General features: G+C 39.6%; 1 protein-coding gene across 2 annotated transcripts in view; it reads left to right on the forward strand.

Moving 5' to 3' along the window:
• Nucleotides 1-481: 481 nt before the first annotated feature.
• Nucleotides 482-15,253, forward strand: part of LOC127646088 (netrin-1-like) — a 184,872-nt gene continuing 170,100 nt past the window's right edge. For both annotated transcript variants that reach the window (XM_052129547.1, XM_052129546.1), the window contains exon 1: nt 482-1,925. In XM_052129547.1, coding sequence (XP_051985507.1) covers nt 905-1,925 — 1,021 coding nt within the window. In that variant the 5' untranslated portion in view covers nt 482-904. The remainder of the gene's footprint in view (nt 1,926-15,253) is intronic.

The raw sequence follows: 15,253 nt of genomic DNA on the forward strand, positions 1-15,253 counted from the left end.
ATGATTTTTTTTACCATAAAAAAAAAGACAGAGTGAACCCAAATGCGTCTCATTATTCTCCTCCTTAGCAACAGATATAGGGCGATAGCTATTCTTCTGTCAACAACTCGAACTACATGTAAAACAAAGAATCACATATTTTCATACGGTTTCAATGCCTTAAACAATCTCAAAGTTAACGTTTGTATTTAAAATCAAAATTCCTTACACATTTTTGATTTTGTGGCACACAGAAACTGCGGATCAGTAGCGCACCCGCACTGCAAACGCAGCATATGTGAAAGCACTATAGCACGTGCTGCTCCTGTACCGTATACGCACCGCAATACGCACCGCATATGCACTGCACACAGAGTATGTGTGAAACGGGCGTTACTCCACACACCAGATACAAAGAGAGGGAGAGGGGGGGACGCGGGTGTCTCATCTCACTAGAGCTCAAACTAACGGGATCTTCTTGCACCCTCTACATGCTCAGAGATTCAAGAACCAGACGAGAGAAAGCGCGTGTTTAAAACACAAGGAAGAAGAGAGCCCTCCCGAGTTTTATATTAGGCTACTTTTCTTCTTTACTTAACCGTTTAACGGAGGTACATTGCCCAGTGCGGAGATTCTTCAGTCTATGATACGAAATTATTTAATTGTGAAAGCGTAAATATTTTCGGAACTTCCGATGGTTTAGATCGAAAATCGAGCATTTCCCCATTAGGCTATATTTAGGCTAAATTAGATTCAGATTAGTTGGTAATTTGGCACAGGTCTGATCGCGGTGTCATATCGGCTCTGTATTGATCACATTCAGACTGTCAATTGATTCCCCCGCTGTAACATCTGCAAACAGTGAGTGAATCATCTTGAGGACACGACTGTGTGTTTCAGCACAGGGGAGACGGAGGAAAGGCGGATGATGATGTTGAGGTTTGGAGATGCTTTGGTCACTTTAGTGACTCTCTACTGTGTGGTCAAAGGGACTGTTAGCGGATACGGCATGAGCATGTTCGCCGCTCAGACTTCCCCACCGGATCCATGTTACGATGAGAACGGTCATCCCAGAAGATGCATCCCCGATTTCGTGAACGCGGCGTTCGGGAAAGAAGTGCGTGTGTCCAGCACCTGCGGCAAAATACCGAGTCGGTACTGTGTGGTGACTGAGAAAGGAGATGAAAGACACAGAAACTGCCACACGTGCGACGCATCGGACCCAAAGAAGTGTCACCCACCTGCATACCTAACCGACCTGAATAATCCTCATAATCTCACCTGCTGGCACTCGGAAAATTTCCTTCAGTATCCTCAAAACGTCACTTTAACATTATCCCTGAGCAAGAAATTCGAGGTGACCTACGTGAGTTTGCAGTTTTGCTCTCCTCGACCAGAGTCAATGGCTATCTTGAAATCAATGGACTACGGCAAGTCCTGGGTGCCTTTCCAGTACTACTCTACCCAATGTCGAAAGATGTACAACAAACCCAGCAAAGCCACCATCACGAAGCAAAACGAACAAGAGGCCATCTGCACGGATTCTCACACCGACATGCACCCTCTTTCCGGCGGGTTGATCGCGTTCAGCACCCTGGACGGTCGACCCTCCGCGCACGACTTTGATAATTCACCCGTACTTCAGGACTGGGTGACCGCCACTGACATTAAGGTGACTTTCAGCCGGCTGCACACTTTCGGAGATGAAAACGAGGATGACTCGGAGCTGGCCAGAGATTCCTATTTTTACGCAGTGTCAGACCTGCAGGTCGGCGGCAGATGTAAGTGTAATGGACACGCGTCACGGTGCGTGAAAGACCGGGATGGAAACCTCGTGTGCGAGTGCAAGCACAATACAGCCGGTCCAGAGTGTGACAGATGCAAACCGTTTCACTATGACCGACCCTGGCAGCGTGCAACCGCCAGAGAAGCCAACGAATGTGTCGGTAAGTCCATTTTTTTTATTTCATGACCGTCTCTTGAAAACGCGTAGGCTATACGGTGAATGTACGATTTTAGCCATGGGCAAAAATCTCATCTAACCAAAAACACAACTTGTCTTTCTGTGCGAATTGTTGTAGATGCCTTAGAAACCAGTCATGATTGCAAAAGAAAAGTGTTTTCGTTTTAAATGCATTCATTTCGCAGTAGAGGGTACCTTCAGTACCATGACAGTAAAGCTTGAGATTCATGAGTAAAGCGCAGTTATTCGAGGGAATGATTTAAAAAAAAAATCTTATTTAAAGGCTTAAAATGATGGCTTTGTAAGTAAGCAGCCAGTTATCAGCCTTGTTTTGTATTATTATTTATTAGAACATTTATTAAAGTTTTGGAGCCGATTTTCACCAATCTCGGCATCGAACAGCTTGACATTATGATTAATGTCATAAGAAAATAATAATAAATGTCCAACTTAATTTGTTTTACAAGTTTTAGGCTAGCTGTTTTGAAGTCTCTTTTTCTTTTTCTTTTTTTTGCATACCATTTAACATTATTAAATTCGTTTTAATAGCCTATTTTAATTATTTTAATATTAATTTATTTTACACAATTAACTTTACAAACTATGATTTGAATTTTTATTGAATAATTGTAAAATGAGATTTGAGAAAAACATGTTACTGTACAATTTAACTTGTAGCATTGAGGTACTTGGTAATGTTTATTTTCATAAGCAATTACACATGCGAGATATATAAAAAAAATCTATAAAAAATGCATATTTAAGGACATATTAGGTGACAATCCTTTGCATCAAAAACATTTAGATTATAAAAAGTGAACAGGTGTTTTAAGATTAGACTAATGCGAAAAGAGAATAATGTGATAAAAGAACGCAAAAGTGCCGCCCGACTAGTGCAGTCACTCTTTTCAATGGAATTAAAATGCATTATCAGCCATATCCAGTAAAGGCACACTACCTTTTTATCAGGCTACAGTAAAATGTAATTTACATTCGATCTGGAATACAAACAAAATACATATACATTAAAAAAAAATAAAAAATCTTAAACCTTTAAAATCCATTAAAATTCTTAAAATGATCGAATTTATTTATAGTCTTTCAGTTTGTTGCCGATTTGATTACCAGCTATTTATTTACATGTAAGCCATATCTTTAATGTTGTTGTTATAATCATCGTTAGTTTATTAAGCATTTGTAAAAAATAAATCTTGCATACGCATTTCAAAATACACGTTTCAAAATGCATATTACAAGTACAACTGCATTGTAAAATTAGCTGGGGGAAACAAGAAATAAACATGAATATTAAGGCAATTGCTTATGCAAAAATAAAATAAAAATCATAATTATGCCTAATTGAAGGTGTGTTTAAATTCACACATATGTAAACCTCGTTTATAATTCTCATAATTAGCTGTAGGCAAATGATTTCCTCTGAATTGTCTGGCTGCTCTTATGCTGGCTCAAACAAAGTCTCTATATCAGCAGCCTGAAAGATAACAACTTTATCTCTGGATTAAAAGTGGCTACCTCCAGTGCTTATTGATTCAGCAGATGCATAACATACTAGTAATTTAAAACATCCCTTACAACTAAATAGAACTAATATCGAAAATGTTGATAATGTATTTACAATATCTGAAAACATGAAGTTGGCCCTGTTTGTCTGTGTGTAATTATCTTAAACCATGACCAAAAAATTATATTACTTAAATGCATTAAATTTTGAGTTTATATCTTAATAATATCTTAATAACTCTAATTGCTGATTTCCTGTGCATGTGAAGATATAAATATGTATGTGATACATTCAGTGCAATACAAGCATAACTTCAGAAGTCTTCATCTAATGAGGGAACACTGTCATTTGGACATGCAAATAATGTCTCTTCCTGCATAAACAAAACTGAATCTTAACTTACAGTAATCATCCCCCACAGGTCTATTTGTCATTTTTAGCTAATTTTGCACCTGCCCAGTTGCATATATATGACTCTTGTGAGTGATTGTCTCATCTAAAAAAAAGAGTTCTTTCTCTTTTCTTTCTCTTCGCTCTTTGAGCAAATCTTACATGTATCCTTGCACTGGAAATGTCAACAGATCCGTTTAGACATGACTGTTGCACAGGAGAATTGAATTGTTCCGCTGTATTCTTGACACTTTATTTTTAATGGGCCTGCATGTGTGTGTCTTGTGTGGGGCACAAAAGATCATCACTCACAGCATCCATCTTGCTGTCAGCAAGTCAACGCTTTTGCAGAACATTCCTTGGCTGTGTTATCCTGAGTGCCATGCCATCAGATCCAGTGCCGAACTGAAAAGAGAGAGCAAGAGAATGAAAAGGAGGGAAGAAGTGAAAAGAGAGGAGTGAAGGGGTGGGCAATGTTAAAGCAAACAGAGCTTAAACAGGAGAAGAAAGAGCCCTGTGACACCTCTGAGCGAGGGCAGAGCCCAAGGGAAAACCTTGGTGTGTGAGGGATAAATGCAATCAAATACCTACATAGACAAGTCAGTCTCGTGAAAATTCATACATATTATACGAGTTGGCTATTTCGTATGATTTTGTACAAGTTCATTTGTAAGACTTCTTCATGTGCAATTGCCCGGATGTCTAATGTGGAAGTAAGCGCGAGTTTCGCGCACAAGGCATTAAGGACATGATTATTAATACTATGCCCTTACCCAAACCCCTTATCTAAACCTATCTGATCAGTAGAGAGTGCAAACATGATAGGAAGCTGTTGTGTGTGACAGAAGCAAGTAATTGTCGCGTATTAGATGGAAACAGTGTCCAGCAATGTCATTGGCTGTAGTTAAAGTCATACGAATTTATACAAGTGCAGTCGTACGATATCATATGAATTAGCCAAATTGAGAAAAGTCGTATGAATCCCTACAATTTCGCCATGAGAGTGTATAGGTATAGACGCACTAACACGCACTACCTCTCACTCATAATCCAAACGTAAATAGTATTAATTGTATTATTTCAGTTTGTGGTATTGATCAACATATGCTACTTAGAGGCATAAGTAGCTTAGAGCTACAGTCTAAAGATACAGAGAATACAGAGTGAGGAGGGCAAGACCACTTGATAGAAGCCTCTGCTATATATATTTTGTGTATTCACATTTTCTTCTACTGTATTTCTGACAGAGAGAATGCATATTTTTCTCTCAACCTTTGCTGGAGCAGACTAGAGGAGGCAAAAAAGTGAGTGTTTTACTATTTCAGAAAGTGCAGAAGGTATTATGACCAGAAAACCAAAAGCAGGAGGAAATAAATCTGAAGAGAACTGGAGAGAGGACCTGAGAGGAAAGCAAAATGTGATGAAAGAGTTTGTGAGCACAGAGAGTTTTTCAAGGAAGGAATGCTATCTTGATGAAAGAAAAGTTTTTCAGTCCATATTCAGGCTGTGGTACAAATGCAAGATGAATAAGTGATTGTAACGGGAAAGGATGGGTAAGGAGGAGGCGGGAAACGGCATAACAGTCAACATAACTTTAATGACATTTCAGAACTTAACATAACATAAAACACATAGATGCACACACACAGCGGCCACGTGTGTCAATCTCTCTCTAGAACTGGTGCCCCAGGCTTGTCTTTATCCCCTCTCGGCTGATAAGGTGACTCAGAACTGGCCATGTACCCTCACAGCCAAGCCATGCCCTCCTCCTCATCACACTCCTCCACCGCCCCATTCAGGCTGGGGAAACCTCCGGCATGACATACTCCCCTCCATTCCTTGACCTTCCAGCCATCCTACTGCTGGCAGGTCTTCCCCGCTTCTCTGGAGCCCTGGGAGAGGTTAGGGAGAGAGGGAAAGAGAATGGGGGAGATACAGAGAGAGAGAAACTCACTCGCCGGTCCCCGGACACACCGTTGTCTGGTCCTCAGCCACTCCTCCACCCTGGATGACAGCTGCTCCTCCCTCGGCAGACGGCAGCAAGTCCTCTGAACCCTAGTGGATGGAACGGCTCCTCCCCTTCCATGGGGATGGCAGCGGTGCCTCCGAATCCCGGCGGCCAGCAGCGACTCCTCCATCCCCTGGTGGACGGTAGCCGCGAGGACTCCACGACAGCGCATCCCTCGTCCTTCACAGGGTTTCGGCACCAGTCTAACGGGTAAGGATGGGCAAGGAGGAGGCGGGAACCAGCAGAACAGTCAATATAACTTTAATAACATAAAAGAACTTAACATAACATAAAACACATAGATGCACACACACACACACAGCAGCCACGTGTGTCTCTCTCAAACTGGCACCCCTCGTCTTTATCCCCCTCCCAGCTGATTAGGTGACTCAGCGCTGGCCATGCAACACCACGGCCTGGCCACACCCTCCTCCTCATCACAAGGATATTTCTTTCTCCTTGCTCTCTGAATAGTAGCATATGACTGTCAGGATTTTAAATCATTTCTCTAGTAATTCCTGCATGATCTTGTCTCTCTGTCTCAAGGTTAAATTTAACTCCCCTAGCATCATTCTCACATGCCAAACCACAACATGACTCTGCCAGTTTGAACAGATTGTCTCACATAGTTACTGCATGATTTCCTTGAACATTAAATGCACACTTGGAAGTGTTTTAGAGCTCTCTTGGGTGTGATTTTGAAATATTTGACTGGCGATGGAGGTTGAAATGCTGAAGGCATGAATTAAGTGGCCCCATACCAGGCTAATCTACTAGGATATTTTATTCAGGGATAAAATGAAATTAATCACCATCATTTAGCTCTTCCCAAATTTCGCATTGTTAAACTGAAGCAACATAAGTACTTATATTTAATAACTTATACTTTAAATAAGATTTTTGTATATATATCATATATTTATTTATATATTTAGTTCAGCAATACAGCAGTGTGTTAAATTAGTGTGTTAGTTTTCTTAGACAGTCCATCCACCATGATGTATCTCTGTTTTTGTGTGTTTTCCTATGCCAGTAAAACTAGAAGGCTCTAGTTAATGTTTTAGCTGCCACATCTTTAATACTTCGGCTTCTCTAATCTTCAAATCTGCAGATGTATCTATCAAGTGGAAGAGGGTGAGACTGTGAGGTGAGAAAACTGAGATTTTAAACTTTGGTCTGCTGCCTTAGTATTCTACCTCACTGTTCAAATGGGACAAATTGCCATTTTGGATGTGTTGCGGTTCATTTCTTTAATCCAGTGACCACATTTTCTAGAATGGTTATCAGTGTTTATTGGTGACCCACAGACAAACAAGACTTCTCATTTGCATGTGATTTTTGTGGAAGATGTAGATGGAGGGGTTTTCATCCAGTTTTTAACCTGGAGATGTGAATTTGGTTTTATCAAACAAATACAGAAAACACAAACACCTAGAATGTCTGAACCACCTGTTTGTGATTTTACTATGTGAGTGTTTTCCACTACCAAGTGAGCAAGATCATTAGTTCTTTTATGTTAGTCACTCCACATCAACTGGAAGCTTTTTTGACATGCATTTGCTAGAGACAGGAAGAGTGATTTAAAACAATGTTTTTAAAGAATGTGGACTCAGACTGCGATGCACAAGCCCAGTGTCAAGCCCAACCACTGAAGGTAACCAGAGATATAAGGGTGCATTGAGCTGGCTGTTGTAAACCTGTGGGATTGGCTGTGTGTTTTTGAAAAGTCCCAGACCTCCTGGCGAGTTCAGTGCTGGCGGAAGGCCCATGCTGGGGCTCTGCTGCAGGGGGGGTGAGTATATTTCCAAAGGAGAGCTTGGCTCTAGAGCCGAATACTCTGCAGCAAACTCAGCCTGATGCCTGCCAGGTTGCAGTGCACTAGGCCCAAACAGCCATCTGCATCTCGTTTAACTAGACACCACACAAAATACAAAGGCTCAGAAACATGAGCATTAGCACATATAACACTCACACATACACACATAATATGGTATGTGTAAGAATATGATAATGCTTCTTCTCTTTGTGCTCATATTCAGGACAGTTTTAGATTAGATTGAGGGAGTGGATATGCACGTTCAGTATGTGTGTCATACTGTCATGCCCTGTTGTTGGAATGTTCATACTGTATTTGATAGAGAATTGCTTTGGATGGAACTTTTCAGTCCTGATTCATGTATGATTTTGTTTATAAATTATATTACCATAAGTATAGGGATCTGACATTATTTTTCTATGTTTTCATTTTAGATGGTACTTGTCCACATTGGGGTAATTGGATACCAAAGCTTATTGTAAATGTGAGTCAAAGCAATTTATTCATCAGTCTCAGAATGTTCAACGTTGTCCAAAGAACTGTCTCCCCATCATACCATATGTTCCCTTGCCCATTACATCTGTAGTCAGAATGGTTGAAGATTGTTTTGAAATAAAATGATCTGGCGTGTTATGCACGGACACATTGACAGCTGCAGGCCAGTGTATGAACGAATACATTGACAGGATTCAAATATATTAGGGAGAACTATGGCTCATAAAACAGAGAATTCCGAGCCATGCTTCTCGCAAGAGTTGCAGCCTGCTGGGTCTGGCATTTAAAGCATTTTTTTCAGACACTATTCCAACATAAAGGAGAATATGTGTTGAGGGTGCATAAGATCTTAATTTAATCATCACATTATTCAATAAGGATCTGAGTCAGGAACATCCTTGTTGTTGCTGGACATAAAAATATAATATTAACAAATAATTTGGTTTTGGATGTGGTTGAATATGCACTGAACATAGAGAGTCATATGAGAGGAATGTAATATTCAGCTAAATATAAGTAAAAGTACATATTATTGTTGTTTGCCTTGCTATTCTGTAATATTTGTTTTAAATCTTGATTAATTAAATTAAAAGCTCTGCAAAGAGAAACTGTTGTAGGTTGTAGTTTTTTTTTTTACTGTTGCTGGTCTCAGAACAGCCTTAGAATTTTGGTTGCCAGACAAGATATTTATGACACAAAGACGAAGCACAATATGTCAATATTTTGCTGCAATTTATTGGTAAACAAAATGGGCAATAAACCAAATTTGAACCAAACAACTGCAGTCCTTCTGTTTGTTGTGTGTGAATCAATACTGACGTTACTCAATCCCACAATCGTGCACCAGGAAGACACATTTTTGGAAAACGGGCCAACATTTTCAAAACACTTTCAACATTGCAAAGGATATGCTAATAAGCATGACTAAACTGCATGATTGAGACTGTTTCAGTTGACTTTCTCTGCCTCCCCAAGGCAAAACATTTTTGAGGCTTTTGATTGATAGTACAAGTCTGATACATAATGTAACACAGATTTCTTTTACAAACCCATGAAGAGGAAACCTTAAGCTTGGTTCTGAAAGAGATGAGTTCCTTTAGGTAGGCAGTGGATTTTGGGTTGCTTCTCCTACACATTCCACAACTTCATAATTTTAGGCAGGTTCATGTTATCACAGATGCAGAGCTGTTTCTGAGGAACACAGAACATGTCATCCCTCATTGTCTGAATTGTTAGTGTGATAGAGAAAAAACGCAGTCTCCATGCAAACAGTGTCTCCTTGTAACGAACCCCGCTCCTCTAGTTCTCCCCGCTTCATCGAGCTCACAGGCTCGCTCCCCGAGCTCACACGCTCACTCCCAATCACCCCCCTCTGGCTCTCATGCACGCTCCCAATCACCGTATTAGTTTCACCTGTACTCGTCCCAATCACCTGGTTATTCGTTTCACCTGCACCGCTCGTTTTCTCCCCTATATATATCACAACCCTTTCGTTTCACTCTTGTTGGTTATTGTTTAGTTTACCCCTTCATTTTGCCAGCTCTAGTGTTCCCCTAGCTCCCCTGTCTATTCAACTCGCTTGTTTACCCGTTCTGCTATTCTGACTTCCCCGGCTTCGACCTTACGCTTTCCTCGACCACTCTTTTGTAGTTTTGCCCCGTTGCCATATCCTGATTCCCCGGCTTCGACCTTACGCTCCCCTCGACCACTCTCTTCTGGATTTGCCCTATTTGTACTTTTGCTTTGCCTGCAATAAACGCAGTTTGACTATACATTGTGACTGTCTCTTCTTGTGCGGGTTACACTCCTGCCTAGAAGTCTGGACAAATCTGCAGGCGTTCATGCAGAAAAGTGAATTATACTGACTCAGATTTGTAAAAGAATTAAAAAAAATTGTTCATCATTAAAGAAATATATTATAACCACATTTTATATTATGTCTTTTTGCCACCTTTATTGATAATGATAGTAAAAGAGAGGAAATGATGGGGAGAGGAGTGGGGTAATGGGACCCAAAAAATGGCTGGGTAGCATTGCCTGCATGAGCACCACAACATAACATGTCGGAACACATGTGCTAACCACTAAACAACTGCCCGACATAACCTCCTTTATATTCCTTTATATTACATTTGATTCTGGCTCCAGTTCACACAAACTTAGCTTTGCATTTTAGAGCTAAAAGGATTGCTGTTTCATACAGTGAGGTCCAAAAATGTGAGACAACATTTAAAATCTTGGATTTATTTAATTTAAAACTAGAAATAAACAGAACAATTTAAAACAAAGAAATTATTCAAGTGAGTGCCAGTAATCAAATGCAAGCCAATTTGTGACATTCACCATGTTAACTCACATTTACAAGATGCCATTAAAAAATGCTCATATCTTGCTGGGAGTATATGGATCAACAGGTTTGTACAAACGAGTCCATGCCAGCATGAGTGCAACTTTTCAATCAAATTGTTATGCTGATATAATATAATTTGTGATGAAAATAATGTGAAATAGAAACATTTTCACTAGCGGTCTCAGACTTTGGGACCCCACTGTATATCATAGTGTTTATTGGCTTTTTTTGGCTGTTTTTGCATGAGCCCCAGGGGAAGACACAGTTGACTTGGCTGTTGATGGCATTATCACTTCTCTTAAATCATTGCGCTGCAGCACTGTTCAGACTCACCCTTGTTGATACCTGTTTCCTCAGTCAGCACCAGCTGCCATTGTTTATAGTAGGCACAGAAGAGGATTGTCTGCTCGCCTATTGATGTCTGATGTCTGGCCCTCAGGGTGAAAAAACAGCTAACTTAATTAATTTATCCTTTTATTCTGTAGTGAAAGCTTGTGTATGCCTCTCTCAGCTGTGGTGTGGCAAAACAGAAGACTAAATGAGAGATGTTAAGAAGATTCAGTGAGACAGATGATTGTGAGCAATTGAGCAATTTTTCTTTTTGGCATGAATAGTGAGTAGTATTAGTGAGTTTTCCTTTTTACTTACGGGGGCTGAATAATTTAGACAGTGTTTGATCATTGCTTATTTTATTCTGAATTTACTGGCAGTTGTATTGATAGTAATTATATTTTACTTATTTAGGTTGTACATCATTTATATTTCATATCTATCCCTCTAACTCATTATAGACCTCTCACACTGCAGAACAAATCAGTGACAGTTTCTACCAGGTAACATATATGCACAAGAACAGAGTTTCTTAGCTCCATCACCAGTGTCTGCCAGAGTAAACAGCCGGATATTTTCCATTTAGTCTGCCAGGAGAATGTACTGCTGAGTTAAAACCACGGATGAGACAGCTGAATAGATTTAGAGTGAAGAGCTCATCACAAACATCTGTACCTCTATGTCCAAATCTAAATACTTGTAGTCCCAAATATTTTGCAAAGAGAATGGTTTACGGAAAAATAATCTTTAAAGGGACAGTGAACTAAAAAATTTAAAGTTCTTCCGTCATTTACTCTATACATTTACTTTCCTTCTTTTGTGGGAAAGCAGAGAATAATTTTGGCAGAATCTTAGATTCTCATTCTTACAATGTAAACTGGATGGGGACAAGGGGCCTTCAAGCCTCAAAAAGGACAAAAAGCCCCATAAAAGACCCAATAGAAGTAGTTCATATGACTTCTGAATCCATATGTTAGCTTTGTGTAAGGAATAAACTGAATTGTAAGTCAACACAGTCATTTTTTGCTTGGCAGCCATGGCCACCGTTCACTTTAATTGTATACAGAAGAGCATCTTGGACATTCTGCTGTAAAAATGTCCTTTTGTGTTCCACAGAAGAAAACAAGTCAAATGGGGTTTTGAAAGATACGAGGATGATTAAATGATGACAGCAATTTCGTTTTTGGGTGAACTGTTCCTTTAAAGTCACTGTGAAGTGCCTTGAAGGGCACAGTTCTATTTGGTGTTTTGATGTAATTCCTACTCATACAGGAAGTAGGGGTGATACATGTCGAATGGCTCATCTCTTTTTTTGTTTTAAATATAGCCAATAGACTTTAGTTTACAGCCACGCACACACATACACTTTCCACCCTGCTGCTCATGCAAGAGTCAGTTATTAGCAGGGCTGGACTGGGAAGAGAAATTGGCCCGGGCAAAAGTTGTTGAGCCAGGGGGATGGGGAGGGGGGTTCTGCATATCGCGGAGCCGTTTTGTTGTCTGTTCTGCAAAACGCGGTGACTCATTTTATCTTATCACAGCCCATTCGGCCTGTTTCGCGGCAGACCCACCGGCACACTCGGTTCTACCAATGGCCAGTCCGCCACTGACCACTGAACAAAGTGTGTCGGCCCACCGGGAAAATGCCCGGTATGCAAGATTACCAGCCTTGTTTAATAGAGAAACACAGGTCTCAATACAGGTCCGCCTTTCCACTAATTTGAGAACTGAATGATGATGTAACGGACAACTGTGGTGGTGTGAGTACTAGACAGACATAATAGGTTTTTAAAAAATATGAATAAACTCCAGCCACTTTCTCTGCATTTGACTAACATTTAATTCTGGAGTGAACACCTCTGGAAACATTCAGGTGTAAAATACCTCAAACACAACCACAAATTAACTGTTATTCCTCCTTCAACACGTAAAAATTAAAGCCAGCAGGCCCACAACCAAGGAAGTATGAGGTATAGAACTGGGTTTTTGGAGGTACACAGCCGAAAATACACCTCTTCACAATCCCTGTGTTTGCAGCTTCGATGTCAGGTTTGTGTACATAACATAAACTGATTTTATGCATACATCAGCAGAGAAGAGCCAGTCATATCAGCAGAAAAGCAAGATATTGCATTTTTATACAAATTTATGAGGTCACATTTTTTTATATAAAAAAACAAATGTGCATTGATAAATTGTTCACAGTAAGACCATTAACATGCATTAAGAAAATAAATAGTGTCAGGATGTTAGAGGTATGAGAGAACACAATAGAGTCTTTTTATTATATATTGTTTTTATTAGTCAGTTTTGTCATTTTCCATAAACATACAATTACAGCCTTATTGGTATACAAGGGAAAATAAACAACAAACATACAAGCAAAATGAAAAGAGATCATACCAGACCAAAATAATAACATGTACATGAAGAGTGAATTATCAGGAGAGATTTTTAACATAGTCCTAAAGAGGAGCCCATATCTGCCAAAACCCATCAGACTCTTAATGTATATCATAAGTAAGTTTTTTTGAGTTGAAGTAATGTGGATGACTGGGATATCCACATTTTGATAGAAGGTACATACCACAGTAACAATAAACATTTCTTTGCCAGATACACCAGTATTAGAAAAAGATGTTTTGCATGGCAATCAAACACTGTCTCTACCCCCATGTTCAATAGAAACAATTCCAGGGTCATATCAAATTGCAACTTGAAGAGTTCTTCTATAGTGTTATGTACTTTTGTCCAGAATGGCACAATTTTACAGTGGAGAAGGGTACCCTTAAATTTTTTTTTACATTTGAAGCACAAACCAGAAGAATGTATGTGCAACTTCTTTAATTGCAGAGGTGTGAGATAAATTCTGTTCATGAATTTATAATTAAGTTCACGAACCTCCAGCGAGGTACATTTAGTATACATATTCTTGCATGCGCCAGACCAGTCAGCATTGTCAATGCCATTACCTAGATCCTTTTCCCTCTAGAGAAGAAACGCATGTATCAGACAGGACATTAAATGTTTGTCTTTTAAAAAGTTCCTCTTTTAGTTCCAACATGGATGACACAGACCGGAAAGATAGATTCCCTCATCTTTCCTTATGGGGAGAAATGCAGGTCGGCTGCTGCTCTGGATTCATGGCCCTCATTCTGGCGGCAGTTTTGAAGCCAGTTAAAGTGTCAGTACATTGTTAACTCAGATCATAAACAGAGCTGTAAAGAGTGGAGAAACACACGTTCCATGTGCACTGATCGCCGCAAATGTTTCACTCAACATTCATTCGCCTTGATGAACACCCTTGCCCTGGTAAAGTTTCTGATTTGATGATGTCAGCTTAGGGTGTGAGGAGGGCAAGTGTTTGGGCTGGAATTTCAGCCAAGCCAAACATACAGTATAAAGGAAATGAGCACAGAGAGGCAGAGAGAAAAACAGAGATAGAGAGAGAAGGGATTGTTTAATTGTGATACAGTTCTAGTGTGAAGAGATGAAGCATACATTGGAACTGTTAATTTCCAACCACTCTACAGTAACACTTAATCTAAACATGGTTCATTCTTCAATTAGTGGAAGTTTTCTTTCCCCTAGGATGTTGTAAATGAAATGTTTCTTTGAAAGCTTTTGAGAAAAGAAAAAAAATCAAATCATTAAAATTTAAGATTATGGAGAGATCATTTTCTAAATAATTATTATCATGGAAATGAGAAAAAAAGGGGAGTACATCTCAGCCAGGGCAGCAGAGTGAAAGATTTTTACATCATGAACTGAGAGTAGCTTTAATAGGTTTCACTACGGGCCTGGCTATGGGTGGGCTGCAAGATTTTTCTTAAAGTGGGCAAGGTGTGGGAGTGTGTGTGTGTGTGTGTGTGTGTGTGTGTGGGGGTAGCTTGAGGTAGTATACCTTGGTACACATCTATCACTAAAACTAAGTGTAACAAATAATTTCAGCCTTAATGCAAATTACAAAGAGAAATTAGAGCCCAGACGAATACAAGAGTTTTTGTATGGATCAAATGCTGAGTTTCAGAGGAAACAGTGTGAAAATTCAGTAACAACAAAATCCTCATCAAAATACTTCAAGTTGTTTAATATTTACTTCAAAATACTTTTTTCTGTTTAATTGTTGGTGTAGTTACTGAGTCTGGCTTTTGTAGGCTTATATAGGGTATTCTATTTACTTGTGAAACTATACATGCCATATAGGTAACCATGGTAAATATCCTTAAAACAAAGATGGATGGATGGATGGTTCATTTCTTAAACAACCATGTCGGAAGACGTATCCCGTAGTCGTGGAAAAGACAAAAGTCTTTGTTTCAGAAAGGGGCAAATTATTGGCCTGCATCAAGCAAAGAAAAGGAGATTGCTGAAATAACTGGAATTGAGTTAAGAGCTGT

The sequence above is a fragment of the Xyrauchen texanus genome, chromosome 7 (genome assembly GCF_025860055.1).
Source record: "Xyrauchen texanus isolate HMW12.3.18 chromosome 7, RBS_HiC_50CHRs, whole genome shotgun sequence".
NCBI lineage: Eukaryota > Metazoa > Chordata > Actinopteri > Cypriniformes > Catostomidae > Xyrauchen > Xyrauchen texanus.